The sequence below is a fragment of the Chaetura pelagica genome, unplaced genomic scaffold (assembly GCF_000747805.2).
Source record: "Chaetura pelagica isolate M959 unplaced genomic scaffold, ChaPel_1.0 scaffold20, whole genome shotgun sequence".
Classification (NCBI taxonomy): domain Eukaryota; kingdom Metazoa; phylum Chordata; class Aves; order Apodiformes; family Apodidae; genus Chaetura; species Chaetura pelagica.
The window spans coordinates 2,996,925-3,024,299 of NW_009951958.1; the positions used below are offsets into that span (position 1 = coordinate 2,996,925).

General features: G+C 39.0%; 1 protein-coding gene across 1 annotated transcript in view; it reads left to right on the plus strand.

Moving 5' to 3' along the window:
• The window catches only part of ABCC5 (ATP-binding cassette, sub-family C (CFTR/MRP), member 5), a 44,399-nt gene that overhangs the window by 5,862 nt on the left and 11,162 nt on the right, over positions 1-27,375 (plus strand). Inside the window, exons 2-19 of the mRNA XM_009999581.1 lie at positions 8,026-8,183; positions 8,419-8,574; positions 9,256-9,403; positions 14,009-14,242; positions 14,351-14,524; positions 15,856-16,003; positions 16,442-16,590; positions 17,096-17,203; positions 19,209-19,559; positions 20,561-20,632; positions 20,808-20,932; positions 21,552-21,624; positions 22,179-22,382; positions 23,038-23,181; positions 24,895-24,997; positions 25,665-25,849; positions 26,841-26,987; positions 27,332-27,372. Coding sequence (XP_009997883.1) covers positions 8,026-8,183; positions 8,419-8,574; positions 9,256-9,403; positions 14,009-14,242; positions 14,351-14,524; positions 15,856-16,003; positions 16,442-16,590; positions 17,096-17,203; positions 19,209-19,559; positions 20,561-20,632; positions 20,808-20,932; positions 21,552-21,624; positions 22,179-22,382; positions 23,038-23,181; positions 24,895-24,997; positions 25,665-25,849; positions 26,841-26,987; positions 27,332-27,372 — 2,720 coding nt within the window. The remainder of the gene's footprint in view (positions 1-8,025; positions 8,184-8,418; positions 8,575-9,255; positions 9,404-14,008; positions 14,243-14,350; positions 14,525-15,855; positions 16,004-16,441; positions 16,591-17,095; positions 17,204-19,208; positions 19,560-20,560; positions 20,633-20,807; positions 20,933-21,551; positions 21,625-22,178; positions 22,383-23,037; positions 23,182-24,894; positions 24,998-25,664; positions 25,850-26,840; positions 26,988-27,331; positions 27,373-27,375) is intronic.

Consider the following 27,375-nt stretch of genomic DNA (forward strand, 5'->3'; position numbering starts at 1 on the left):
TCGAGTGCAGATTGTTGTGTAGTGTGGAACTGTAGAGAACTTTAATCATACTGGAAAAATGTGTTGCTAATTTTAGCTATTGGAAGCTCTACTAATACTCTTGACCTCACATTGATCTCTTATTTTTCAGGTTTGTCTCTGACAGCTTTTTGCAAAGACAGCAGAGAATGTGATCAGAACTTGTTGGAGGTGACTAAATTCTTCAAGCACTGATAGCTTAGAAGTGATCTATTACTGTCTGGCTGTTCAATAGTCAAGTCAACTCTGCCCCTCCACCTCCTTGGAGCATCTGAAGTGTCTGAGCCAACTGTGCTGAACCACATGTTAAAAATAAGAATGTGGATGTAGCCTGGGTACTAGTGCCTTGGCACTCCATGCTCAGAGCTGGCCTTCTAGACAGCTTAAATGTAAAGCTTTCAGGTGTAGCTGAAGGTCCTGAATGTCTCTGCATTTTTTCAGAATATTCAATTTTTTCATAACCAAGTAAAACCAGAACTCCAGGAGACACAGCACAAGTAGGCTCTTACAAGCTGTATGTGTTCTCAATTGGTCTCTGCACAAAGATGTTGCTCTACAGTTGTCTCAGATTACAGCCTGAAGCTGCAGTAGCTTGAGCTGATGTCAGTGCTCGCATCAGGAGAAGGTGAAACTGTAGTTGGCTGATAAAGATAACTGGCAAAGTGCTAGATTCATTGTAATTGCCACCCAGCTGAACATTTCATTGGTGTTTGGCTGTGATAGGACATGTGCAAAGGCAGAAGAAAGCTATGTGTATTTATGTATTTCTGAAATGTGTCACTGCTGCAGTCATGCTCTTTGGAGCAACACTTAGTAGCTTGAGGATCTCCTACTTGTCAATAACAGTCTTGGATACATTATTTTCTCATCATTGCTGCATTGAAAGTGAGGGAGTACTTAATGTAGATAGTGTTGCCATGATATGTGTAAAACTGACACAGGTGAAGGTATTATAACAATAAATCTGAACACTCAATTTTTTCAACCTAGAAGTAGAATTTCAGCTTTTGCAGTGTAATGCATTTGTGTAGTCTGCTGGAGAGTCTGACTGCAAGGAGTTAAGAGGGGCTTTTAAGATAAAGTTGGAAACTAATGCTATTAAACTTTTTTTATTGTCACTTGACTGTTAAATGAAGTAGAAAAAAAATTTCCAGTGATCTTTGGAAGCCTTTATATAAGGCTCTGCTAGGTGAGGCATGCTCCTCTATGGATCCTGCTTGGAGTGTTCTTCCCCTGCTGCGAACAAACTGCTGCAGTGTAAGGGCACTGATGGAGGGACTGGGTACGATACATTCTAAAATGAACCAATTCTTACTAACAGACAATGGATCAGATCTGTAATACCAGCTCTGAAGGCTGAAAATATGATGCTGTAGTTGAGCTGCTGAAGTAGCAGTGAATTTAGTTGGCTTGATGTCTAGGCCAGTTCAGTGGACAGTGCCTATAAGAGGAGTAGCCAGTTGTGGGTTGAACTGTTACTGTGGACAGACTCTTCCACAAAAAAAATAAATCTCTATTTCAGTATCTATTTTCTTAATCCTTTTTGAGGATTAATGTTAAAGAATTTCAAAGTCAACGTGTTTGGAGCCATGAGGTGTTTACTTTGAGTTTACTAGTTCATTTGCCACTTGAATGGGATGCCCCTTGCTTTTGCAAGTGTGTGTTGGTACAGGAAGACAAGTTGAATAAAGGCTGTTGTATTTGTCTTGGTAAATGCTGTGGTGTCAAGGCTTCTGCTGTTATTCACTGGTGGTTCCACCCCACAAAAGCTTGAGTTTAAAGTCTCCCTGGGTATTCCTGGTGTTATACTACATTGACCTGTGTAGCTTCTGTGATGTAGCTCAAGCATGGCCTGTGTAAAGAATATTACTGGAAGAACACCTCCAGCATATGGCAGGCTGTCTGCATGTGGTTTAGGACAGCAGAGCTTATCTGAGCAAGTCAGGAGCCAGATCCTCAGCCTGTGCTGTGCTGGTTTGATCTGCTTAGTGAGGAGTTAGTTTCCTGGCTCTGTGGTCAGAGCACATGTAGAGGACAACTTCTAGTTAAGGCTGATCATTATTTCCAGTTCAACAGAAGCCTGCTATTACTGTACTGTTAGTGTGCATGAACTGTGTAGTTCCACAGTTCCATCCAATGCTGGATGATCAGTATACAACCTCAGCTCTAAATCTTGTCTTCTTTGATTACATGATAATGAATACTAGTTTTAATGCAAAACAAAAGATATGGCTTCATGTATACCAGAAGCCTAAACAAGTGCACAGCCGCTAATCAGATGCATACACAGCAGATACTGTTGCAAAATCCTACAGTGAACACTACTTGGCAAACTCTACATTTCTTGGATTTGCCAGGGAAGAGTTTAGAACATCTCACCTCAGTGAATTGCCAGAATTAAGGGCAAGGTCAAATAAGCAGTGTTCCTGGAAGAAACTGATACTACACCTGTCCTCAGCAAGAACTCTATTCATCAAATAAAAATGCTCAATATACATGACTAAAATATTCAGGCTAATCACCAACAGTCATACCCAGGTCTTGTTTGGCTACAGAGCCCTGGTATCAGTGCTGAGCACTACTGGAAGATTCCTTGAGTCTGAGGATGCATAAACTCAGGCCAATTTTGAAACCATGACTCAAATGCTAATTCAACTAATACTAATCCTAGTCCAGAAGAACTACTGCAGAGGTCTGGTGTAATGAAGCCACATGTTAGAGTGTATGAGTGGACTTCAAATTGCTGAATCTCTGAACTCCTATGGCAAGTTAGAGTACATTTCTGAACAGCTAATTCTCTTCTTGCTAGAGAAATATGCCACAGCTGCATTTACGCATGTGTTTGGATGGATGGTTGTTGCTGTAAATAGTTGTTCTTCCCTGTAGCAGGAGCTGCAAAGGGAGCAGACATGACTGTTCAGTTATCCTCCACTTGCCAGAAGGTGGAAGAAGATGGAGGCCCTAACTATCTGCCTTGGCTAGTTGCTTGTCTTGGAAGCTGTAGCCATGATTTTTAGGCACCTAAAGCTGTTGGGAGGTTTCATCTTGGAGCTGTGTATTCAGCTCTCCTGTCTATACTTTGCAATCAATGTATGCATGTGTCTAAAGGACCAGTGCTTCCTTCCTCACTCCCACTGTCTGTGATGTAGCCCAGAGCCTGCTTTGTGCTGCCTGTCCTTTTGAGGGACAGCTGGTAAGGGTGGAGGATACACTAAACTAGTATTTAATAGGCTCATGTTCTAATCAGGCAGGATATTATAAAACATTGTATCTGCAGAGTAGGCTGTGAATCTAATTCCACAAATCCCCCTATAAATACTTCTGTAGATTGTGGACTGCATCAAATGCAGTGAAAGGAAAAGAGGATAATTACGTGAGCAGAATATAAATTCCATAGAGCACTTGCTGCTTCACCAGGCAATAGCGGATTTGACTGTGTTTGGACCTGCTAACCTACTTAATTTTTAGATGCATAGAGAAGTCTGCATATGAGAAGTCTGGACAACACTACTTTAGGGGTTGCCTTTGCTACCTGCAAAAGCAAATAGATGCTCCTATTGCAAAAGCAATCTATAAAGCCCCTAACTACTTTCAAGTGGGGCTATGCTTAGAAAGGCTCAGAAGAATTTTTGGGAAGAAGGATGTAATTATAAGTTCAGAGTATCTCTTCCGAAGTACCTGCATTCTGAAAGCAAGAGGTGGATGTTCCTGTTCTGCAGCATGCTAGCTTGGATTTTTTTTTATTACTGAAATAAAGTATTTCAACTTCATGTAACAGTAAATCAACCAGAGTGGCTTTTGCATTCTGTATTAGCTGCAAGGATTAATAAAAGAAGCCTTGATGTGTCTGCTTTAGTTTCCTGTCGGGTAGTAGTAAGACCAGAAGAGATGGAGCTTCTTCCCTGTAGTGATCTGAGCCCTGGAAGATGCTCTGCCTTATGGAAAAGGAGACAACAGTTGTTTGGTGGGTGGGGTTTGGGTCATATGTTGACTGCATACACATCAAATTCTCTGCAAGATGAGTAAGGGATGGAAAAATCTGTTTTGCTTGGCCTTCAGGCTTGTCTGGTTTTACTGTTACCATCTGATGTGACATTTGTCAAACCAATAAATTGCTGCCTCCTCTTTTAAATATGATTGCCTGTGTGAAAGGCTAGGATCTCTCTGGTGTGGATTTTTTTCCTTCCCATATGCAACACAGTTGCCTCCTTTCTCTTCACCTGCTCTCTATCCTCAGAGATAAATGCCTGTGTTAGCTACTTAACAGCTTTTCTGGAGTGTCCTATTTCACATGAGTTTGCTTGCCTTTCTGAGTAACATTCTGATGACCCTCTTGCTTCTTACAGAATTTGTCTTTCTTACTTCTGACATGAGGTATACTTGACAGCTTTGTAGCTGCACTCCTAAATGTTCTGTGTTCTTGTGGTCTTCTCACATGACCTTAGTGTGTGGATTGTGAATGTGAGACTGCTGTCTCTAATGAGCAAACTTTTTTCCTTTCCCTTAAATTATTTTCCTCAGCTCACCCACACTTCTTCATGGTCTTGAGCTGACCATGTCATCTTCTAGCTCCCATTACTTTAGGTGCTTACCATTGCTATGACCCATTTGTTGGACAAGGAAATTGTGGTAACAGGTTCTGGTGGGGTTTTGTTGCTCTCTCTAGTTGTGGAAAGTTGGAGGAGGCACATGTGCTCTGCAGTAGCAGCGTTAGCTATACTGCTTTTTCTTTGCTTGTCTGTGTGCTGGCTGTGGAGGTGAAAGAGTGAGGCACGATCACATGTGTAGTGATAGCTTCTCATTAGACTCCATAATCTTGGGGGTTGCCTTCTGTTAAAAGTTTAACTGTGTCATCCTATGACACAGAATTCTAAGTATAAGCATGCCTTATGTGAAAAACATTAATTTCACTGTGTGGTCCCAGTTCTTTTGTGGTAAGAACAGTTGGTGATTATTCACTAGTTCTTTCCTTCTATGCCATTTGTGGCTTTATGGACCTCTCAAATACCTATCTGTTATCTTTATTCCTATCTTCTATCAAGCTGAAAAGTCTTTAATTTATGCTTGTGTGGAAGCTGTTTCAATCCTAACTGCTCTCATTCCTTGCATAAGGTAGTTTTAAGTACAACACCCTTTTTTTTTTTTAAGTGGCATAGTAATGTTTTCGCTTTATTTATTGTCTTTTGTAACAATTCTTCATTGTCTTTTGGAGTTTTTGATGATGCTGGGAAGTGAGCTGTTGTTTTGCAATAAGTTAATAATTTTCCCCCTCTCCTGAGCTTGCTTTCTGTGAGTGTTTCTTGAGAGTTACCAGAACTTGCTTTATTTATTGTCTTTTGTAACAATTCTTCATTGTCTTTTGGAGTTTTTGATGATGCTGGGAAGTGAGCTGTTGTTTTGCAATAAGTTAATAATTTTCCCCCTCTCCTGAGCTTGCTTTCTGTGAGTGTTTCTTGAGAGTTACCAGAACTGTGTTGTATCACCTGGCTCATTTGCTTGTATTGGTGTACTAATAAGTTCCTGAACTAGAGAAAGTGCTGTCTGATTTCTCTTTGATAGTGCAGACATGATTCATTAGGTGTTTCTTTTAAGAGCAGTGCTGGAGTCTGTTATAGCATATTGCTAAATACTTCTTCAAGGCTTCAGTTTCCAAGAAACTGTACCTGCATGTTGGCAACAAGGGTATTGCCAGTTGATGAACACCTGGAAAAATAGTAGTGACTCAGAAACCTAAATTGGCATTACTGAGGCTGTTGGTAGCTTTTGTATCTCATTCATTTGCTCTAGAAATGTATGCAGAATGGCTTAGAAGTTTCATTTCTTAATATGCTTTGAAGAATTTCTAATGTGACACAGAATGGTATGGTCTGTCTTAGAATCTTAATCATACAGTAGTATGATTAATGCTTTTCTTGATAGGATCTTTCTAGATGCATGTGGGATTTTGACAACTTTGCCAAGATGGGAGATGAGCGATGTTCTCAGCTGGGTCTTTGCATCTATACTTGTCTGTATGGCAAGATGCTAAAAAGGCCTATCAAAAACAGTGCCCTAGTCTTGTATCAATACATCTTTTCCATCTTTGATGAGAAGATTCTGTTGAGCAGCTCCAGGGAGTTTACTTATGTTTTTGCATGGAGTGTTGAAGAACATTGTATTTGGACTCCCTAAAAATACTGTATCTTGTAATTGAACTTATTAAAAAATCTATCTTCTTTTTTAAGTTGTGAAAAACTTTTGTGATGACAAATACAGGCTGTTGGTTTTTTAAATCAATTATTTTTTTTATTTATTTGGAAGACTTTTAAACTCACAGGCACTTTCTGTGTGCCCTGAAAAACAATTCTGCAGATAGCCTGTGGCCTTAAAATGAATTCTCAGAAATAGGGATTTTGGGCAAAGGGTGACATAGTAAACAAGCCATGAATTCTCCTGCTGTAACCTGGTTCAGAACTTTTTCCCACTAATAACTCATTTGAGGCACCTTTGGCAGGTGCTTTATTCATGCTGACTTGGGTAGATTTATTGCCTTTAGTGAGTCAGTAATGTAATATAAACTGAGTGAGAAGTCTTTTAAATTCAGATTTAAAGTGTTGCATATTTTTGAGTCACTCCATGAATCATGATGTTGCAACATTCTTTTGTTTTCTTACTACTTTGCTAACTTTTATAATCCTAGGTTTAGTGAATAAGATTATTGAAAGCCTGATTAGACATTATTTATTGAAGCTAAATGAACTAAGGACAGATTTATGCTCTTATCAGTTTCCTGTTCTTGTCCTTCACATGAGTTGAAGTGAGGTGTGTCTTCCTGTGCTACATGCTTATATGTTAATGAATTACAGACTAAGTCTCCATTAAATGGTGGCATTTCTGAAAAAAAAAAAAGTAAATACATGATGCAAAGTTAGAATCACATGCTTACCTTTGATATGCATTGTTTTTCAGATACTGTGTTTTTAGGAGGCTACAACTTAGAGTTGGCTGTTTTCAAAGAAATAAAGTAACTTTTATCTGGTAAAGCAGTAAACATAGTATCTGTGTGTGAGACAGGAAGATTTTTACCCCAGAAGTTTTTTCCACAAAGTAGTTCCATTTGAAAAAAAACCTATAACACAAACACAAACATGACATTGCAGTGAGTGGTCCATTAAGGAAACAGAACCAGTCATGAGCCCTCTGCCAGTAGGCAGCAAGGTAATTTCCTCAGATAATTTTGCCACACTTAGCTTCTTAAGGTTTGTTTGAACTTTGCAACATTTTAACTACTCTGTATCATAGCTGTTTCCTTTCTCCTCTTATATTAGCATTTTAGGTCTGCCTTTCACTGGGGCTATGGAAAAACTTCCCTGAGATGAGCTTGCCTTTTAAGTGGTTGTTAATAAAGTTACTGGGTCATCATTGAGAATTGTGGCTGGGAGCAGAAAGGATTGTCATTTTTGTTCCCTTTAGTTTAGGGAAAAATAAAAAAAGCAGGAAACAATGTGAAAAGGTACAATTCTACTTAATGTGTGTTTATTTTTTTATCTAATCCAAGGTATTTTTGAAGAGGGGACTTGAGTAGTATTCTGAAAATAATTTGAATTTTCTGTGGATAAGAATATCTAAATTACATGAAGAGGGTGTAAATTCACCGAGAATGTATGTCTCAATTTCACTGCCAAAGCCAGTCATTGATTTCCCGAACTGATGTCATAGATACCCGTTTTTGTAATTGTCTTCTGTGCTTTCTTGTGGTGGGATGCAAGGTCAGCCAGGTCTATCCATTTATCCTCTGGAATGCACAGGCACAATACTGCTGTTACTTTATGCTTCACAAGTGCAACAATATAATGCAGATCTAGAATGTGCCTTCCATGTCTTTGCTGCCAGGCTCAAGCCTGTTCTCTGAGACATTGAAATGATGATCATTGTTTTTGCACAATAATCTGCAGAAGAGGTGAAAGTTCCTGGAGTCAGGACCTGCGGACTTTAAGCATGGTTTTGAACTCTGTCTTGTAAAAGCAGATGGAGTGTCAGGATGCCTTGGAAGCAGCTGCCCGGGCAGAGGGCCTGCCACTGGACACCTCCATACATTCCCATCTGAGAATGCTGGATGAAGAGCACTACAAGGGCAAATACCACTACAGCCTGAGTGCACTGAAACCCATACGGACTACTGCCAAGTAAGTCTTTAGGCTACAGAAGAACTGATACAGCACTTGTTTTTAAAACCAGTCACAAAGCAGAATTGTTGCTCTAGATCTGCTGATTGATACTGAAGACACCAGAATTTGTTTAGAAAGTATGACTGTAGTGGGCTGTTTAATATTCTGAGTACTTTCAATGAGAGGAGGCTTTGTTTTTCTTAGTGATTTAAAATTCTGTTTCCTTTTTTATTGTGTTTTTTTTTTCTTTTAGACATGAGCATCCCGTTGATAATGCTGGGCTTTTCTCCTGCATGACCTTCTCCTGGCTCACTCCTTTGGCCCACAGAGCATACAAGAAGGGGGAATTGTTTATGCATGATGTATGGTCCCTATCAAGCCATGAGTCTTCAGATGTCAATTGTAGAAGGTAGAGACATCATGTTCCTTGTTATTTTATTGTTTCTTTTTTTAATATGTTGGTTCTTAGGAAAGCAGCACTTTGTGCCTTTCTCAGAATAGTGAAGTTTAGTTTTTTGCTTTATAGATCACTTCTTCCTGCTGCACCACTCTGTACTCTTGCTGCTTTCAGTGATATTAGAAGGAGTGTTTTCTAATTGTTTCTTCTTCGATTTTGTGTCTTTAAACTACTTTTCATTAAAATAAAATGTTCTCGAGGCTACAGTGAAAAACTCTTGTGCTAAAATAATGAAAATACTGTCAGTAGCAAGGTGATTTGAATATGGATCAGATTTTGCAGTTAGGCTGACCTGTGTCTAATGAGAATTTTTCTCAGGCTTTTACTCCACAATTCTGTCAGATCAGCAAGGAAAGACTGTGACAAGTCAGTATAATAAGATTGCTGAAGAGGCTCTAGGCAAAACAAAAGGCATTGTGTTTTTTCATCCATCTCTTCTCTAGAAGTAATAACATGGATATTTCAAGATGTAGATATTTCTCTCACAAAATGCACCGTGTATTTTTCTTTATATCTGGTAACTTTTGTTGCACTGAGCTAGGAAGTGCTTGGAATTTTCACAAAGAAATACCTTTGACACTGTACTTTCTCTCATGGTGAAAATTTATATCACGAGTCTTCTGTTCTTATTAGGCTGGAGAGATTGTGGCAGGAAGAACTGAAAGAAAATGGACCTGAAGATGCTTCTCTCCAAAGGGTTGTGTGGATTTTCTGCCGCACCAGGCTCATCATTTCCATAGTGTCTCTGATGATCACCCAGCTCGCGGGTTTCAGTGGACCAGTAAGTAATATCCATCCTTTTTTTAACAACCCCAGAGGTCTCCATCTCATGGCCAACTGTAAAATCTTAAGGTTTCATTGCAGAATCACTTGAATGTTTTTACTAGCTAGAAATTTTGAGGCAAAATTCCGGAGTGATTCTATGTTCCAAGATAGGTTTCCTACAGCTGGTGGATCAGTTGCTGAATACTGAGGCAAGTTCTTGGACAGGGAGGGAAAGTTTAGGTATTGTGCAGAAAACACACACATGATTTTCTTTGATTTTGAGTATAGTTTAAAGTTCTACCTTAACTGATACATGGTCTTTTTGCATAAAATTCTCATGTGCAGGTCTAATTGTTTTCTCTTTCTTTTTGCAATTCTGTATGTTTATCTTGGAATAAAATTAAATCTGATTAAACACTAATTTTAGATTATTGGAATTAATAGCACAGTCTTCAACAACTGGAATGAAGCAATTTCATTATAGCACTACTTAAAAGCTAATGTGAGCAGGTTTCAAGAAGTCTGGGTGTAGTCTTTATGGATCCTACAGAGAATGGTCAGACAGGTTTCATGTAAAAGTGTTGAGAATGTTGTTGCCTCTAGGAACTGCTGCTGATTGTTGCTATGGGTCGTAATGAAGATAACATATAGGACTTGACATTCACACCATTTTTTGTCACCTGTTTGTTGCACGTGCTGTGCAGATTTATGGTTGAAATTTTGACTAAATTTATTCTCTACACATTTCCCTTGAGGAGTAGGAGCAGTATTACTGCTAGTAGTACATGTTTCAGTGTGCTGATAAACTGAAGGTTCATTTCTTGGGTAAGTACACTTGGGTGCACTGTTAGGTGAAATGTCTTTTTAAAAAATGTTTTCATGTTTTTAAATGTCTTTTCAAAATGGTGTTTCATTTCTTAAGCCCTTTTAAAATTTGTCTTGTTTCATGTAATATGAATAACAATACATGTTTCTGTGGTATTGTTTTCTTGGTGATAACTTATAGTAGCTGGTATTATAAAATACATGAACATACTTTGGTAATTAACAATAAATAATTAAGGTTTTAACAGCACCAGCTTTTCCCAAGAAGAGCTTCTGTCATTGTTTCACTACAGGGCTTTAGTAGCTGCTTTTACCTTTAGCAAAGACCTTGCAGCAGGGTTGACCCTAATTTCTGTAGTGTAACTTTCTCACTTTGTCTAAGCTCAACTGCTGAATGAGAGAGGGGAAGGAGAAAAACAAACCTGCTTGACTAGGTTGGGTACTACTGCTGCAATTTATGCTCCATTTGAGTAATTAAAATTGTCTATAGACACTTGCCCATTTACATGCAACCTTATTAATTTCTCTGAATAAGGAATGATTCCCTTTTGGTTCCAACACTTGGCATGAAAAATTAAGTCTTTACCGTCCCTCCTCCCTGTTTTTAAAAGTGGCATGCCTCACAGGTATGTCTATGCTGTCTCCTCAGAAGTATCAGTGCTTTCTCGTGTTGTTACACCCTTTCAGTCAGTGAAAAGGGGGATCAGGAAAAGCACTTGACTTGAACTCATGAATTGTTGAAAATTACAAATGTGGAGTTAAACACTAGATTAAACTCAAATTTTTACTGGAATGTCTATGACCTTGAAATGCCAACCAACACTATGGCTTTGCTAATGAACATTGTGGTGGTTATAACTGGAAAGTATTTGTTGCAGACTTCCTGTGTGTATGTTTTTTGTTATGAGAGGTCCTTCAGGGGTCTTCTTTTATTTCATTTTGATGAATTCTGCATCTGGCACAGTATCCAAACTCACAACGTGATGAGACAACTGGATGTGTCAGCCTGCCTTGTAATAACCATCAGAATGTACTAGTATAGGTGAGATGCTAATTATCTCGAGTGAACATTTGTTGCCAATTGATCAGCTACCAAAACTTTGAAAGTTCACATTGAGGAGCAAAGAAACTTTTTGATTACTAGACATAATCAGTTTAACTCCGCGTCTGAACAAGGTACCTGTTTGCATCTGTTCAGAGCTATTCTTCCTGTTTGGGAGATGGGGAAACTTGCTATCTTAGTGGAGCACAGCTTGGCAGTTTGGTCAGTTATTAGAGGGGGGAGTGGTAAGCTCTTGGAGGTAAGTTTCCCAATGTCCCAGTTGGCTCCAGTTGCTGCAGCCCCGTGCTGCTGCACGCTGGCTGCAGCAGGGATGCCAGCACTGCAGTGGGACCAGTGACAGAAGCTGTTCTTTAGAATTTTCAGGATGGCTGTTTTCTGCGTCAGAATGAGACAGTCCTGCTGGGCAGAGCCAACGCCAAGACCAAAGGTAAGGTAATGTTTATTCAATGAGAATGCTTAAGACAGCCAAGCAGCTAGTACCAACCACTATGGTAATAGTCACAGGAGGTCCTTTTCCCCTGTTAGTTATGTACTGTAACATTCTTATATGATAATGTAAATAACTTAATACTGGATTATTGTCATTAAACTAGTTTGAATTCAAATAGTATGTGTTCAGATGTAAATGTTAATTCTGTGTGACTTTTGTTCCCCTCCCTTTTCAAAATTCTTTAATCACTGTTTCCTCTTTTCTTTCTTCTGGAAAAAAAAAAAAATGGGGGTATAATGTAAGCTGGTCCCTATTTCATCACGAGAGATGCTGAATCTATAAAAGAGTGCTGAAAAATTGCACTAAAAAGTTTTGGGAGGAATGAGACCCCAGGAAACATCTGCTATCTTTATACATCCTCTCTTGGAGACTTCCAGCAATGCTGTGGTGTGTGAGAAAATGCTTGCAGTCTGCGACCATGCTGAGTTACAGCTCGTGAGGAAAAAGGGGGATTTTTACCCCAGTTGCTCAGTGACTCAGTTGCATATGTTGGATTGAATTCTGGAAAAAGAAGTCAGAAATCTCCTTAGTAACTGCAAAACAACTGTATGCAGTTGTGGTCCAAACAGTCAATGTAAAACTAAATCCAAGTAAGGAGAAAGTTGGAATGCAATAGATCTGTGAATGTGAGCTCCTCACATTTGTTCAGGAATTGATATGTAAATTTTCTCAGTGGCCATTCTAGAACCTGATGGACATCTGGCTTTAATTCACACCTGTGAAAAAGAGCAAAATTATTTACAGCATGTTTCCTTGGTTCTGATGTGCAGAATTATTTTCCTCAGAACACATGAATTTGATCTCCATTTTTTTTTATTTGGTTCTTGGCTATAGCTATCAATACCTTTGCTGAAGTAGTGGGGTTTTGTTTTTCTCTCTCTTCAAACTACACAGAACTCTTTATCCGCAAAACCTGCTTTAGCCAAGAGGACTTCAACGGACTATGATGTTGAAAGGCTACTCAAATATTTTCTTTGGTCTTAGATTTTTTTTTTTGTTATTGCTGTTTATTATGGGCAAAGGTAATTCTCTGCTCTGTACTAGCACATCAAAAGCACCGGTATCTTGAAGCATCATTTGTTGAAAATCTCTCTAGAAAATCTTTGTCTTCACTGTCTGTGAAGCCTTTACTGTAGGATACTTTTAAACCAGATTTCAGAATTTGTGCAGCCTCAGAAGCCTCCTCAGTTGGCACCTGCAAATTTGACCTCTTTGGACTTCACAAACAGATTCTCGTTTTGTATCTTTATAATTTTGTGTGTAGCTTCAATCCTAGTTTGTTAGAGGCTAAGACTGTTAGATATGAGCCTTTTGTAATTACCCTGTATGTGCAGTTTGTATGTTTACATGATGCTCTACCTGTTGTACAGTGTTTGAGATGTTACCATTTAAGATTGCACTTGATTTTAAATAAAAGCTTATTGTTTCACAGTCAATAGTATTTTATATTGCTGATGATTGTGAGTTGTATGATGTTACATTGTGACATTAGAACACAAAGAGCTGGAGGTGGGAACTGGTGGTTCTGGGGGCTGTCTTCTTTCTGCAGGTGATGTTTGAAATGTGATACCTGAGGTAAAGTGTTTGTGTTTCGGGGGGGGGAGAGGGTAGGGGAGGGATTGAATTGTTAATTTCTTGTCTTTTTTTTTTTCCCCTGTTCCCAATGATGTGTGGTATTGCGTACCTTGTGCTTTCTGCTTGTTTTTTTCTTTACTATTAAACTGCTGATGTTTATTTCCAGGAATGTTTTGCAAATGTCCTTCTCACTCTTCCCCTCTACAACTGTAGGTACATTGTTCCTTTTTATCAAATAAGCACGTTTGAAGCAAACCAAAGATAAAATAAAAAAAGGTCTTAATGTCACGTAAAGGAATATTTATTAATGTGTGCAGATGTTACAAGTAGTGACTATTTTAAAACTCTTTTATATGATGATGCATTGCTTCCAGCTGACTGACAGATTTATGTTAAGTTAGAAGACATGGAGGATTAGAAGCGTGCTGCAAGGAATATGGTTCCAAATTAAACTCTTCACTTACTAAATTTGACCCAGTGCTTGGCTCTCAGCAGGGCTTTGTGTTACAGAACTCCTTGCATTGACACTTTTTACTTGTAGAAAGAAGAAACTTTCTATTTCAAACGGCTCTTTTTAAAAGCAAAGTAGCCCACTTATTTCTAACTTAACATAAAGTTGTTACGTGGTCTCCTGGGGTGTTCATGCCAGCTTGCATTTCTTCCTGTAGGCGTTCGTTGTGAAACATCTTTTGGAGTACACACAACAGAGCGAGTCCAACCTGCAGTACAGCTTGTTTTTAGTTTTTGGCATCTTCATGACTGAAGTGGTGCGATCTTGGTCCCTTGCCCTGACTTGGGCTTTGAATTACCGCACGGGGGTTAGACTGCGTGGAGCTATCTTGACAATGGCCTTTAAGAAAATTCTTAAGCTGAAGAACATCAAGGAGAAGTCTCTTGGAGAGGTAGGCTGCAGCATCACTTTGGAAACTCAGCGTGAAAAGGGATATACGATACATTCAGTTGAGAATGAGCTGTGTCTTAAATCCAGATCTGTTGTGTGTATTTTTCAGCTCATAAATGTCTGTTCCAATGATGGTCAACGGATGTTTGAAGCTGCAGCAGTTGGCAGTTTGTTGGCTGGGGGCCCTATTGTGGCCATCTTGGGAATGGTTTACAATGTCATTATTCTGGGTCCAACAGGTTTCTTGGGCTCTGCTGTCTTCATCCTTTTCTACCCAGCAATGGTGAGTTGGAAAGAATTAAGACTTGTTAATTTTTATTATTTCTATAATAAAAATAACATTTAATAACATTTTTTATATTTACATAGCATTAAAACATTTTTAGTTTTGAAAAGATGTTGTTGAAGTTTGTTAGGTTTAGCCCACTTATGATGCTGCAGGTTGTTGGAGGTGTTTCTAGAGATGGTGTGTGGAGCAGAAATTTGGAAGCTCAAAATGATAGAGAAACCTAGAAAATGGAAACAGGAAAGCTGATAGATATGATTGTTAAGTGTGTATAGTGAAATGAAACTGCAGAATGCTCAGGTACTTGTGGATAAAGTTGGAAAGACACAGGGCCTACAGTTTATGTACAGGAGCTCAGTGTTGCATGACCACATCACTTTTGATTTTAACCAAAGATGTTGAAAAGCGCTGCATATGAGAGAGGGTGTTTTTGGTTAGTTATTCTACTGAGTTGTGAAACAAGCTATTTCAAGATGAAATATGAAGAATTGTCACCATATTCATAATGCAAATATTAAAATGGAGGCTGGATACTGTGAGGTTCACTTTGGTCTAGTTTATCTGGCCAAAAGTGAGGATTAAAATAATGGGGATTATATTTTAAAGAGAGGAATGAGGAGTGGTGTTTGATCATATTTTCCAGTTCTTTTCAGGAGTCCTTTTTTGTTTAAGAGGACTTCAAAAGAGGTTGTAGTAGTATGAAGAAGGGCAAAGAGCAGAAAACAGGGTTAAGTGTAGTGTGTTGGTTTTGAGCTTCAGACCAGGAATGGAATGAATGAAAGAGTAGCAGATACTTAGAAACATGTGAATAACTATTTAATTTTAGATTGGTTTAGTAAAATTGTTGGAACTGTCTTACCACCTTCATATCACTGATATATGGTAGAAGTTGATCTTGCTATGCGAATGCCAACTCGGTCTTTTGCCTCATGGGACCAGGTTAAAAGATTGGCTAAAATGGGTTCTACTGCTCATTTGCCATGAAGGTCAGCTTGCTGTGTCTTCAGGTTAATGTGTTGTAGTCTTTCTGCTTCAGAGACTTGGACACATGTGGTGCCATTCAGTGGTGGTAAAAGTGCTCACCTTTATTTTCACAGATTTTATTCTTGTTGAAGCTTACTCTTGTCAATCTAGTGCTCAGTGCAGATGGAGTGAAAGGGTACAAATAGTGTTTCCAGCTTGCCTTTTGTGTTAGAACAGCAGTCCCTTTGCCTCATCCGTGAATCTCTTTCAGATTCAAAATTGGCTTTCTCTGTCATAAGGAGGAGTTGAATGTACTTGCTCTTTGAGTAGCCGTTAATGTTGCACGGTGTTGCCTTTTGTTTCAGATGTTTGTATCACGCCTCACAGCTTATTTCAGAAGAAAATGTGTATCAACAACAGATGAACGGGTGCAGAAGATGAATGAAGTTCTTAATTACATTAAGTTCATTAAAATGTATGCCTGGGTTAAACCATTTTCTCAAAATGTTCAAAGTGAGTTCACACAATCTGTAAATGTTTCCTTTTGTGCAGATGCCCTATTGCTCTGTAGCCTGGTGCATCCTCCCTGCTTAGTACCAGAGGTGTTGATGTACATGCAGTGTAATAATCCATCATGCAGGCTTCCTGTTGGCTATGTACAATGGGTTGGACAAACAGATCTGCTTCTAAAGTTTCACCTTCTAAATTAATGATGTTTGACTTGGGTCTAATCTTTAACGTTTAAATTTTTGTTCTATTTTTATAATTTAATAAAGGTGCTTGCTGCTCCATTTTAAAATAAGACCTATTTTTATGAAGGTTTACAGACCATTATAGTCTGTTTGTCTGTGGTCTTTATGAGAAGCTCAGTATTTAGAGTGCTGTGGTAGTGTCTGTGTATGTGCCCCGAAAATCATACTTCAAATGTGATGCCTCTATTTGTATTTCTAGAAATCCGTGAGGAAGAACGTAAAATCTTGGAGCGTGCAGGCTACTTCCAGAGCATCACTGTGGGTGTGGCTCCCATAGTTGTGGTCATTGCCAGCGTGGTGACCTTTTCTGTCCATATGATCCTTGGCTACGATCTTACAGCAGCTCAGGTAACTTGCTGCAGTGTTGAAAATACTCTTTGTAATATTGCTACAGTAGCTTTTCTGCTGAAATGCTTCTCTTCATCAGATTCTTTGCTTTGTGGCTGTGCTTGTGTGGCACACACATCTGATGGGTGTAACAGCAGCCCATGTAGTCTTATATTTTGCACAAAAAGGCAAGGCTTTGGAATTACTGGATGTTTTTATTTTACAGTGTGCTTGGATGCAAACAGCACAAGTGTGTTACAACAGCATTTGAACTCAGGTCTTCACAAGTAATAGGCTAATGCAAAATTTTCTAGCTGCTGCTTTTGGTAGAACTACAAAGACTGAAGGTGTCTGTTTTAGTCTGTTGCAAAGAGTTGTGTAGATTTGCTGTTCTCTGCTGACTGAGATGTTAAATATTCAAATGGTTATTCTTTAACTGTGGGCCTTTTCTATGGCTTTGAAATGCTTTTAGAAGGCTGGAGTTAATAAGTTGCATTCAAATGTGATTCTCTTGTCTTATTTTTAGGCTTTCACAGTGGTCACTGTCTTCAATTCAATGACTTTTGCTCTAAAAGTAACACCTTTCTCAGTGAAGTCTCTATCTGAGGCCTCTGTTTCTGTTGACAGATTTAAGGTAAGCAGTCGTTTGGCCTTTCAGCTTTAACTGCAAGTGTGGAGTGTTTTATGTGTAGAGTAGATGCTGAGGGAACACTTGGAAGGTGATGTTGTTTTAATGGCTGAGGCATTGTTTTTCTTTACATGTGGCACTCCAGATTATTGGATCCTGCAAGAGATACAAATCAAGTGAAGAAAAAAGTTTAATATAATACCAGTGTGGGAAGCAAAATATTCTTATTTCATTATTTTAGGATTTTTTTTGTCTAATGTAAGAGAGACAGAATACAGGACTAGATAGCTCACTGTAATTCCTGCACTGCCTTCTAAGACCATCTGCATGAAAAGACATTCTGCAGTGAAGTTTGGTGTTTTGCTAATGAAACTCTTTTGGAAATGTAATGTATTATATAGACAGCTTTGCACAAACCAGTAGAGTTTCATTTGTAGTCATGAAAAACAGATTTTGTATTTTCAGACCAGATGAAGTGACTGGAGCTCCTATATAAAATGCAGTTGTGATGTGATGAAGCAGAATCTATGGCAGATAATTAAAACCCTTGTAAGAAACAATCCACTCTCTTCCTTCATTCCCTGTTAAGTGAATACATTGTGTGTACTTGAACTCAGAGGACAGGCCTCTATTTTATCTTCTCCCAGAAGTTAGTGCAGAGCACATTACAGACGTTTTGAAATAGTATTTCATAAACACAGAGATAAGGAGTCAGTGTAATGCATTAATGAAACAAATATGGGTATGAGAAGATGATACGCAGAGTTGTTCTGAGGTCCTGATGTTTTTGAGTATTTTTATTTCATCGTCCAAGTCAGCCTAAATCAAGCTTTCTTAAATCCAACTGCTCTGAAATGAGATCTGAGAATACATTGTGTGTACTTGAACTCAGAGGACAGGCCTCTATTTTATCTTCTCCCAGAAGTTAGTGCAGAGCACATTACAGACGTTTTGAAATAGTATTTCATAAACACAGAGATAAGGAGTCAGTGTAATGCATTAATGAAACAAATATGGGTATGAGAAGATGATACGCAGAGTTGTTCTGAGGTCCTGATGTTTTTGAGTATTTTTATTTCATCGTCCAAGTCAGCCTAAATCAAGCTTTCTTAAATCCAACTGCACTGAAATGAGTTCTGAGGGAAAGAGGAGAGGTGAAATTGTAGCATCATCCCAGTTTAACTCTAAAGAGTGTAATCTGTGTGGGGAGTGTAACACAAGGTGAAGGTACTCTAATATCACAGTAAAAATATTACTTTTTGGCTCTGTAAATGAGTATGAGCTTTCTTATGAATGTGTGATTTGGACATAGCAATTGCAAGAGTAGAAAAGACTGTGAATTGAGAAGTCTTTAATTGGAAAAGGCTTCTTGGTTCAACACATTAATTATGTATATGGAAAACATTTCATCTTGTAATTAAACTGTGTGAAAAACCTCTTCCTAATCTATGTTGATTGTAAGTGCTGATGGATGTGGTGGAAAACACAACAGAGTGGACTTAGTGTCTTGCTTTTTATTGCTCCACAGCCCAAGATAGGTTAGCTAAATTTGTGTGAGGTGACTTTTTCCCAGCAGAAAAGTTGAAGGGTAAAGGCTGAAGTTAAATCATTCCATCTCTTTCCATAAAGAGTTGCTGTGTGGGACAAGTCAGTCGCTTTCCTTCATAGTGACCTCTCCTTTCCAATCTATGTTCTATTCCTGTCATTTTAATGTGTAAATTACATAGCTGCAGTTGCCAACGGTGTTAAAGAACAAGCCCCTTTCATATCACATCCAAAGTATTGCAGTTCTGTAAAAGTCTTAGTGAATCTAAGTGCTTCCACCACATCTAGGAATGGCCCAGCCACTCAACAGGCCTGGAGTTAGTTTACACTAATGAGCTACCTTTTGCTCTTCAGCTTCCTTCTACTGTATAGCCTGATGTGTTTTGCTGCGTGAGTGTGCCGTAGGCTTGTCTCCCAGTCTTGATCAGGTGTCTCATCTTTACACCTCTCTCACAACTCCTATCAGAGTTTATTTCTAATGGAAGAGGTTCATATGATAAAGAAAAATCCAGCCAATCCTCACACTGCGATAGAGGTGAAAAATGCTACTTTGGCTTGGGAATTCTCCCACGCCAGCGTCCAGAGCTCACCAAAGTTGACCCCCAAAGTGAAAAAAGACAAGAAAGCCACCAAGGGCAAGAAAGAGAAAATGAAGCTGCAAAATGAGGGACAGCAAGCTGTGCTGGCAGAGCAGAAGGGCCATCTTCTAGTGGACAGTGATGACCATCCCAGCCCTGAAGAGGAGAACAAAATCATCCACCTGGTTAACCTTCGGCTTCAGAGGACTCTCTACAACATTGACTTAGAGATAGAAAAGGTAAGAGAAAAAAAGGCACATCTGAGCTTTCAAAAAACCAAATTTTTAACTGTCCCTTGGAATAGAGAGCTCTGTATTTTAGCACAAAATGATGCCTATTGCTTTTGTGCTCTCCTGCAATATCCATGGCAACTGCACTATCTAGGATGCAGTGTCTGATCTTGATGTAAACAGCTGTGCCATTTTAGCAGCCTGGATCTTTCTAAACATTCTCTGAGAGAACTGCAGGTTTTATGGCTTTCACATCTAGTGGCTTTGCTCTTTGTAGCTCAGTATATGAGCCATTGAGCTTAGGGAATCATCATCAGAGCAACAGGTATCAGTGGGGTGTTGGTGGATGGTGTATTCCTGCAGCCATTTTGTAATTTTGCTGGATTTCAGCTATATTCTGGGTGAACATTTTAGGTGTTTAGGTATACATAGCATAACAGTGCTTTTCATTGAATAATGTGCCATTTTCTTGATAATTTTTTGTACAGTAGAAGGACACAAATTTTGAAGAATTTAGAAGCAGTTGGAGCCCTCATTCCAAGATTGGTAGAAGTGTATTTAATGCTAAAGAAAAAGCATTGAACTTAACACATGACTGTATGGCAGTTTGATGTTGTAGTAATGGGATCCAGGCATTTATCAAGATATTTATGGTTACATTGTCTCCTCTAGTCATATGACTAGTCATATGAGGGATAGTTCAAACTATTTTAAACTATAAACCCCCCTGTATTTTAAACTTACAAGAAGTTTGCATATCGTTTTAAAATATAGCCTTGGAAAAGGAGTATGCATTTACTTGAAAATGTGACAGCCAGTTTACTGTCAGAAATTAGAGGGGAGGTCACCAGTCTGTTCTCCAATTTGCTGTACACCTTTTTTTGTCTTCTCTGTCCCTTTTCAGCCCACTAATGCTCACCTGCCCCTTGGAGACACTGAATGTAGTCCAAATTCTGAAAGAGATGGAGAGTGTAGGAAAGGAGTACTATAATTTATTTTTTTCTGCCTAGGGAAAACTTGTTGGAATTTGTGGCAGCGTGGGGAGTGGAAAAACTTCACTTATCTCAGCAATTTTAGGGCAGGTGAGAAATTCTATTTTGACTACTTCTGCTCTTTCACAGCATCATAAAATGTTTTGGGTTGGAAGGGGCCTTAAAGCTCATCTAGTTCCTATCTCCTCTTTCATTTAGTTGTACTTTGCAGGAGTAATTATGTTCTAAACATGGAATATCATAATTTCACTGTTTTTAATTTCAGATGACCCTGTTGGAGGGTAGCATTGCAGTAAGTGGCACATTTGCATATGTGGCCCAGCAGGCCTGGATTCTCAATGCTACACTTCGGGACAACATTCTTTTTGGCAAGGAATATGATGAAGAAAGGTTTGTCAGAACTCTTTGCTGATATTCATTAAAACTTAGTAATTCTTGGCCCAAACATTGGAAAATGTAATGCAGAATACCTTGCAGCTAAAGCCTGTGTATCCTTCTAGAGTCTGTCTTTTAAGACTCTTGAGTCTCATTGAGGAGCCTGCCTCTCTTGCAGGTGGTCGCTGTTACTGGCTGCTGTCAGTGCCCCTGTCATGGCTCATCAGCAGTGAGGGCTGTATCTCATGCTGGAGTGCTGTCTGACCTCTGTTTTTTGGCAGCTGCTGTAGGGCAGCCTTTGAAGTGGCTTTTGCTTTTGCTGTTCTGGCCTTGCCCTCTTTAAACACAGCAGCTGCTGTTTGCCATGTTCTAGCACCTTCTGTGGCCTTCCTGCTGTGGGGGCCTTTCCTGTGGCCAGCGCTAGCTATCCCTGGGAAGAAACTGCCTCCTTACCTTCATAATACTCCAGATTAATTATTATCTTCTGTTTTGTCTTGGGAATCCAAGGCAGATTATTTGTTTTAGGCTGTTGGAATGACTGATATTAGTGTAGAAAGTGAGATAATGCTGTACTAGTTAATACTTGGGGGCGGGGGGGGGAGATGTTCTTACCATTTATCTAATTGTTCTTTAGATACAATACGGTGTTGAATGGTTGCTGTCTAAGGCCTGACCTAGCCATCCTTCCAAATGGGGACCTGACAGAGGTATAAATTTTGCTTACAGGAAACTAATTAGTAGCTGGATAAAGGAGTTTTGGTTTGGCAGACTAGACTGGGGTGAGGGGAACATCTGGTATGCAGATAAGACAAGCTGTTGAATGTGCTGTCTTGAGCTGAGCCTTATCTGTGCAGGCCCTGAGCTATTGAGAGTTGTGCCAAGGTTTTGACTCAGATATTGACAGTTTGGGAATGTTTTGTGTTGTAAGTTTTAAATTGCCTTAACAGGACCTATTTGAACTTAATTTAAAGTTGCTAAGAAAAAAGCATGGGTGTGTTAGTACAAAAATAAAATAAGCAAAAAAGTACTGGCACATTTCAAGCATATTAGCCATGAATTTGAATGTATGACATGTTTCACAGAAGTGCTCACCTTAACTAGAATGAATATATTTATGCATTAAAACAATATATAGTATTGTGGGAGGTGTGAGTATATATGTAAAAATATTATGGTCTGCTTTATTTTGGTTGCTTCTTGAGCTCAGTGTATCTGTGGTGCATGGTGCTGCAGGAGTAAAGTAACGGATGTGTCTGCACAGATTGGTGAACGAGGGGCTAACCTGAGTGGAGGACAGAGGCAGAGAATCAGTCTGGCTCGAGCCCTGTACAGTGACAGGAGCATTTACATCCTTGATGATCCCCTTAGTGCCTTAGATGCTCATGTTGGAAACCACATTTTTAACAGTGCAATAAGAAAGCACCTGAAGTCAAAGACTGTCCTTTTCATCACTCATCAGCTTCAGGTACTTATACTTTCTTTCTTGAACTTTCTTGAAATGCTGTTTGGTCAGTTGCCTTCATACTAGGAATTCCTATGCCCTCACCTGTTACAGCACAACCTTGTCTGCCTAGAAGATGCATGGTTTACATTTACAAACTAGGTTTGCGAATCTACACCGAGCACAGTCTAACTCTTAATTTTGAGTGGTGATTGGTGTCTGCTTGGGACTGGTAACACTTGCCTAAAGAGAAGTTATCAGCAAAATAAGTATGTGGTTCAAAAACACTTCTGATAACTCACTATAAAGCTAATTCATCACATGAGGGAACAGATTTGGTGTCAGTAAATCAGAATTGATGTACTCTGGTGATTTTTTTGTCTTTGCCATCCTCTGTGCACAGAAATATTAATACTTAGTTTATTGGTATTTGCAGTGTTTAAGTATCCTGAACTGTGTCTTCTGTAGTACCGTTCCAGAACATTAAAACTATTTATTTGTATAGAGTGAGAATAATAATGGTGCTCTAGTCAATGCAAGACCTTTAAAAATCAGATGTCTTATGTGAGAGGATGTGTTGTGTACAAACGTCTATAAGTGCCTTGAAAGGATTGTGTAGGAGTGTGTTTGATTATTAGACATGAAAATAGAGACTCATCATTTCTGCCATTTTCTCCAGTATCTTGTTGACTGTGATGAGGTGATCTTCATGAAAGAAGGCTGCATTACAGAGCGGGGAAGTCATGAGGAACTGATGAATTTAAATGGGGACTATGCAACTATTTTTAATAGCTTACAGCTGGGAGAAACACCACATATTGAGGTACTTGTTTATTTTGAAGTGCTCTGAATGTTGATTTTTCTGAGATGAACCAAATGACACAGTTAGAAGACTTGAAAATGGCTTTGCACATTCATGTGTTGATCTGACCAGAAGATTTCCTGCTTCATTAGCACTTTGTATTTGCAGTCACAATTTCTATTCAGGGAATGTGTAGTAGAGGAGACTCTGCCGATGAGCTTTTGAGTTAGACATGAAACTGTCTCATTTGTTGATGCTTGTTCTTTCTTTTATTGTACACCTCAGTTAATTTGCCTCCAAACTAGCACAGACCTGGACCAAACTTTGAAAAACTTTACTGGTTTGTTACTACTTTTTCACATAGGGTGTGACTGAGGCACAGCAAAAGTGACACAACTTGTCAAAACCATATTTTGGAAATGTAACTGAAAATGCTTTGTTTTGGGGTGTTTTGAGAAAAAAAAATGTTGTTTGACATTGCTTATAATACTATGAAGCAGTGGCTGTAAATGAAAACTTGAATTTGTGCTCTAGTATTTTAGTTGGTGGAAAAAATATAAATCTAGAAACTAAGAACTATTCAGTAGGACATACACTTAGATTTTCAGCAATTTAATTTTTTCTATCTTTATTTGTTTCTTGAAGTTATTCTTTGAAGCAAGCAACTTTACTGCTTTGGTGATTATTTACTCTAAGTTACTTGTGCATTTTCTCTTAGTAAGAAGAGATTATAAAGGACATTAGCAGTTTATTTTTTAAGAGATGAGAGGCTCCATATTCACAAGTTGCAAACATTTATAAAAAGTTTCTGAAAAGGTAGCACTATGATAAACACAAAATTTAGAAGGTTCTTGGTGACATTATCTGAGAGATGTTAGTGAAAGAAGTGGAAGAATATAATGCATTGCTCTGCATATCCTTTGAGACATGAAGATTACAGTTCTGCCACCACAGGATTAATGCAATGACAGTTAAGATGAGATTCTGAAGTCTGCACACTTGGCTGACCGTCACTGTCTCTGTAAACACTGGCTCAAAGCAAGGGCATTAATTTGCATTCCTTGTGGGATAAGAAGAAACAGATAGTAAAGTTAGATTCTCTGTGGTTTTGACGTGTGTGAGATGTCTCTTCTCATATGAAGTGTGGGAAGATGACCCCGAAGGGGTGTGTAGGGGTTTCAATCAATGCAGGCTGTCTCTGAACAGGTAGCAACTTCTATCTGTGGGACGATGGCTTGGTTTAGAACTGTAATTGTATGAGCATTTTAGTGTTTGGACATTGGATTTCTGGAAGACCAAGCTAAACTGACTTTTTCCTTAGAGACATTTAATGAGAGCTTTCCTGAGTGAAGTCCTAGAGTATTAGGGGAGAAGAAGTTTTTTTATAAAACTGAGTATTTTTTTTACAAGGGACAGGGGGATTGTATCTTTTGCTCGGTATTAAGAGTGTTATTCCTCTACTATGTATGCTCAGTGTCACTGATTCTGGAAATTAACCTTGCACACTGCCTGTACAGATTGGTAGCAGTTAAAAATACTAGAGGAGGAGAATATTTAATCTACCAGAGCCGGAGTAATCTGTAATAACAGCAAAGTTAATATCCTCCTTGATATGAAAGCTAATCTATTGGAAGCCTTTGTCCTTAGGAGGCAGTTCATAACAAGTTTGGGTTGAGATATGAAAATGTCAAAGCAAATTACTGTGGTATGTTTAGTGTCATTGTTTTCTTGCAGATTAATATAAAGAAGAACACAAACAGTTCACTGAAAAGACCACAGGATAAAAGTACCAAAACAGGGTCTGTGAAGAAGGAGAAAGTTGTAAAGAAAGAAGAGGGTAACTATGTAATCAGATTTCTGGCTGTAATTATGTTATCCAGCAACAGGCTCAAAACATTTTCTTTCAAAGTATATTGTGAATATACCTTGAGTTTTGAAAGCTGTCTCAAGTCCTGGTCACTCAGTGTGGTTGATAGGACACAGGCAGTGGGTAAAGAACATTAATTAAGTCATTAATAGGGGTGTCTGCGCAATGTTTTTAAGTTCAAACAGTCTGCTGCAGGCCAGCTGCCATCAGCGCCAAGGAGCTGGTGGTACCTTGTCTCCCCTAAGAGGGCAGCATGGTACTTGCAGTCCTTGGCCCAACATGGCATTTGTGTGTGAAGAACTGGGAGGTCTGTCCTCTGTTTTGTTGTTCTCTGTCTAGTAGTGGGACTGAACTTCAGCAAGGTTTAAAAAGCAATGGTAAGGCTGATACCAGCCTGGTATTTAAGCCTCAGCCGATTACACTTTTTCAGGCATGTGAATGATTCTGCAGAGGAAATGTGACTTTTTGAAAAACTATTTGAAACAATGAGTTTTATGTATCAAGTAATGCCTGTTGCTAAGAGTACTTTGTACAGTTTGAAAACGACTGAAATTTTGTGGTTTTTCACAAACTTACAGAAGTTTCATGGAACAGCTTGCTTTTCCTCACTCCCTCTGCCTACTCTTTTGTTTTGCAGGCCAGTTGGTCCAGGTGGAAGAGAAAGGCAAAGGCTCTGTTCCCTGGTCTGTTTATGGAGTTTACATTCAGGCAGCTGGAGGCCCCTTTGCGTTCCTTGTCATCATGGCTCTGTTTGTGCTGAATGTGGGCAGTACAGCTTTTAGCAACTGGTGGCTGAGCTACTGGATCAAGCAAGGCAGTGGAGTAAGATAAATAGATTTTCTACTCTGTTGTGACTAATGGGCAAGAGGATTGCTCTCAGAGACAAATCCCAAACAGTATTATGAGACCAAATGGTGCTTTGTAATTTAATAAAGTTGTAAGGCTCCTTAGGAGGTGATGTCACTAGAGTTCATCTCCAAGAGCTCCACTAATACAACAGTTCATGTGGTTTTACACTGCCCTCTTGTTCCTTGTCTTGGTTAGTCTAAGAAAAAGTGAAAATGGGAAGGGGAATGACCAGTTGCAGGAGGAATTACTGATTTTAGTTCTGGTTTTTGTTTGAATGTGACTTTGCATCCAACAGGAGAATCTTGTTGAAATATATGGCTTTAAGCCAAATAACTTTGGGAAGTTTCTTTGAAGACTGTGGTGACCTGGGATGGTTTGGTACTTTTTTCACTCTTGGGGCTTTGATTTCCAGATTCACATGTAACTGCAAGAATTTGTTAATGGGGAAACAAACTCCTAACTTCAGAGGAGAAATAATGAATTGCAGGTGGTCAACAATATTAAAATAAGCAATGAGGCCCTTAAACATACTGAAAGACTAAAAGAGAGAGAATGAGAATGTATGACAGCGACAGTAAAGAATTTACTGCATACTGGCAGAAAATAACTATTTGATGAGAAGACTCTAGCCTGTCCAAGGTGAATCTTGCTGTGTAATAGTGGTGGTGTGCAAGTATCTGGTGGTGTTTAGAAGAAAAAATGAGAGATTAGGAATCAAATTGAGTAGGCATAGTGGTAATATTTGCAAGTATATTGTAAGAAAAAGGCAAAGGGCTACAAATCTGCAAGTTAGGTATCTCTGCTAGGAAAAACTAATATTCAAGGATTTTTGAAGTACTTTGAAGAAGAAATATCAAGTGTGGTGGAAGGGGACACAAGACAGTTAAATTCTACCACATGTAATGTGTATGTGCTTACTCCTTGTCTTAACTAACTGTCCACTGAAACCTTGAATTTTCTGCAGAACACCACTGTGACTTTGGGCAATGTTACTGTCATAAGCAACAGTATGAAAGATAACCCTCACATGCATTACTATGCTGGCATCTATGCACTGTCCATGGCAGTTATGTTGATCCTGAAAGCTGTTCGTGGTGTTGTCTTTGTGAAGGTATGTGCCGATGCTGGTGTTTCTTATCTCTCCTCTTACTTCTGCATGTTGATGTCATTGTGGTTCTCTTGGTCACCTCTCAAGAGAGACTTCTGAACCAGAGGAAGTCAGATCACAGATTGTGAGGTTTCCATTAGTCATATCTTTGAGGTTGCACAATGCTTTCTGTTAAACTTCTGCTCAAAATAATTGTTTTGTCCCACTTGTTGGAAGTATGGAATGTGAGAAAAAACCCTCTATGGTTGGAGAGAGAAAATAAGCAGAATGTTTTGGTGCCCAAGGGAGGGACAGTCATGGGAAAGCAACATCCTTTCATGATGTTGCAATGTTTTCTACATTGTCAGGGAACTCTGAGGGCATCCTCAAGGCTTCACGATGAGCTCTTCCG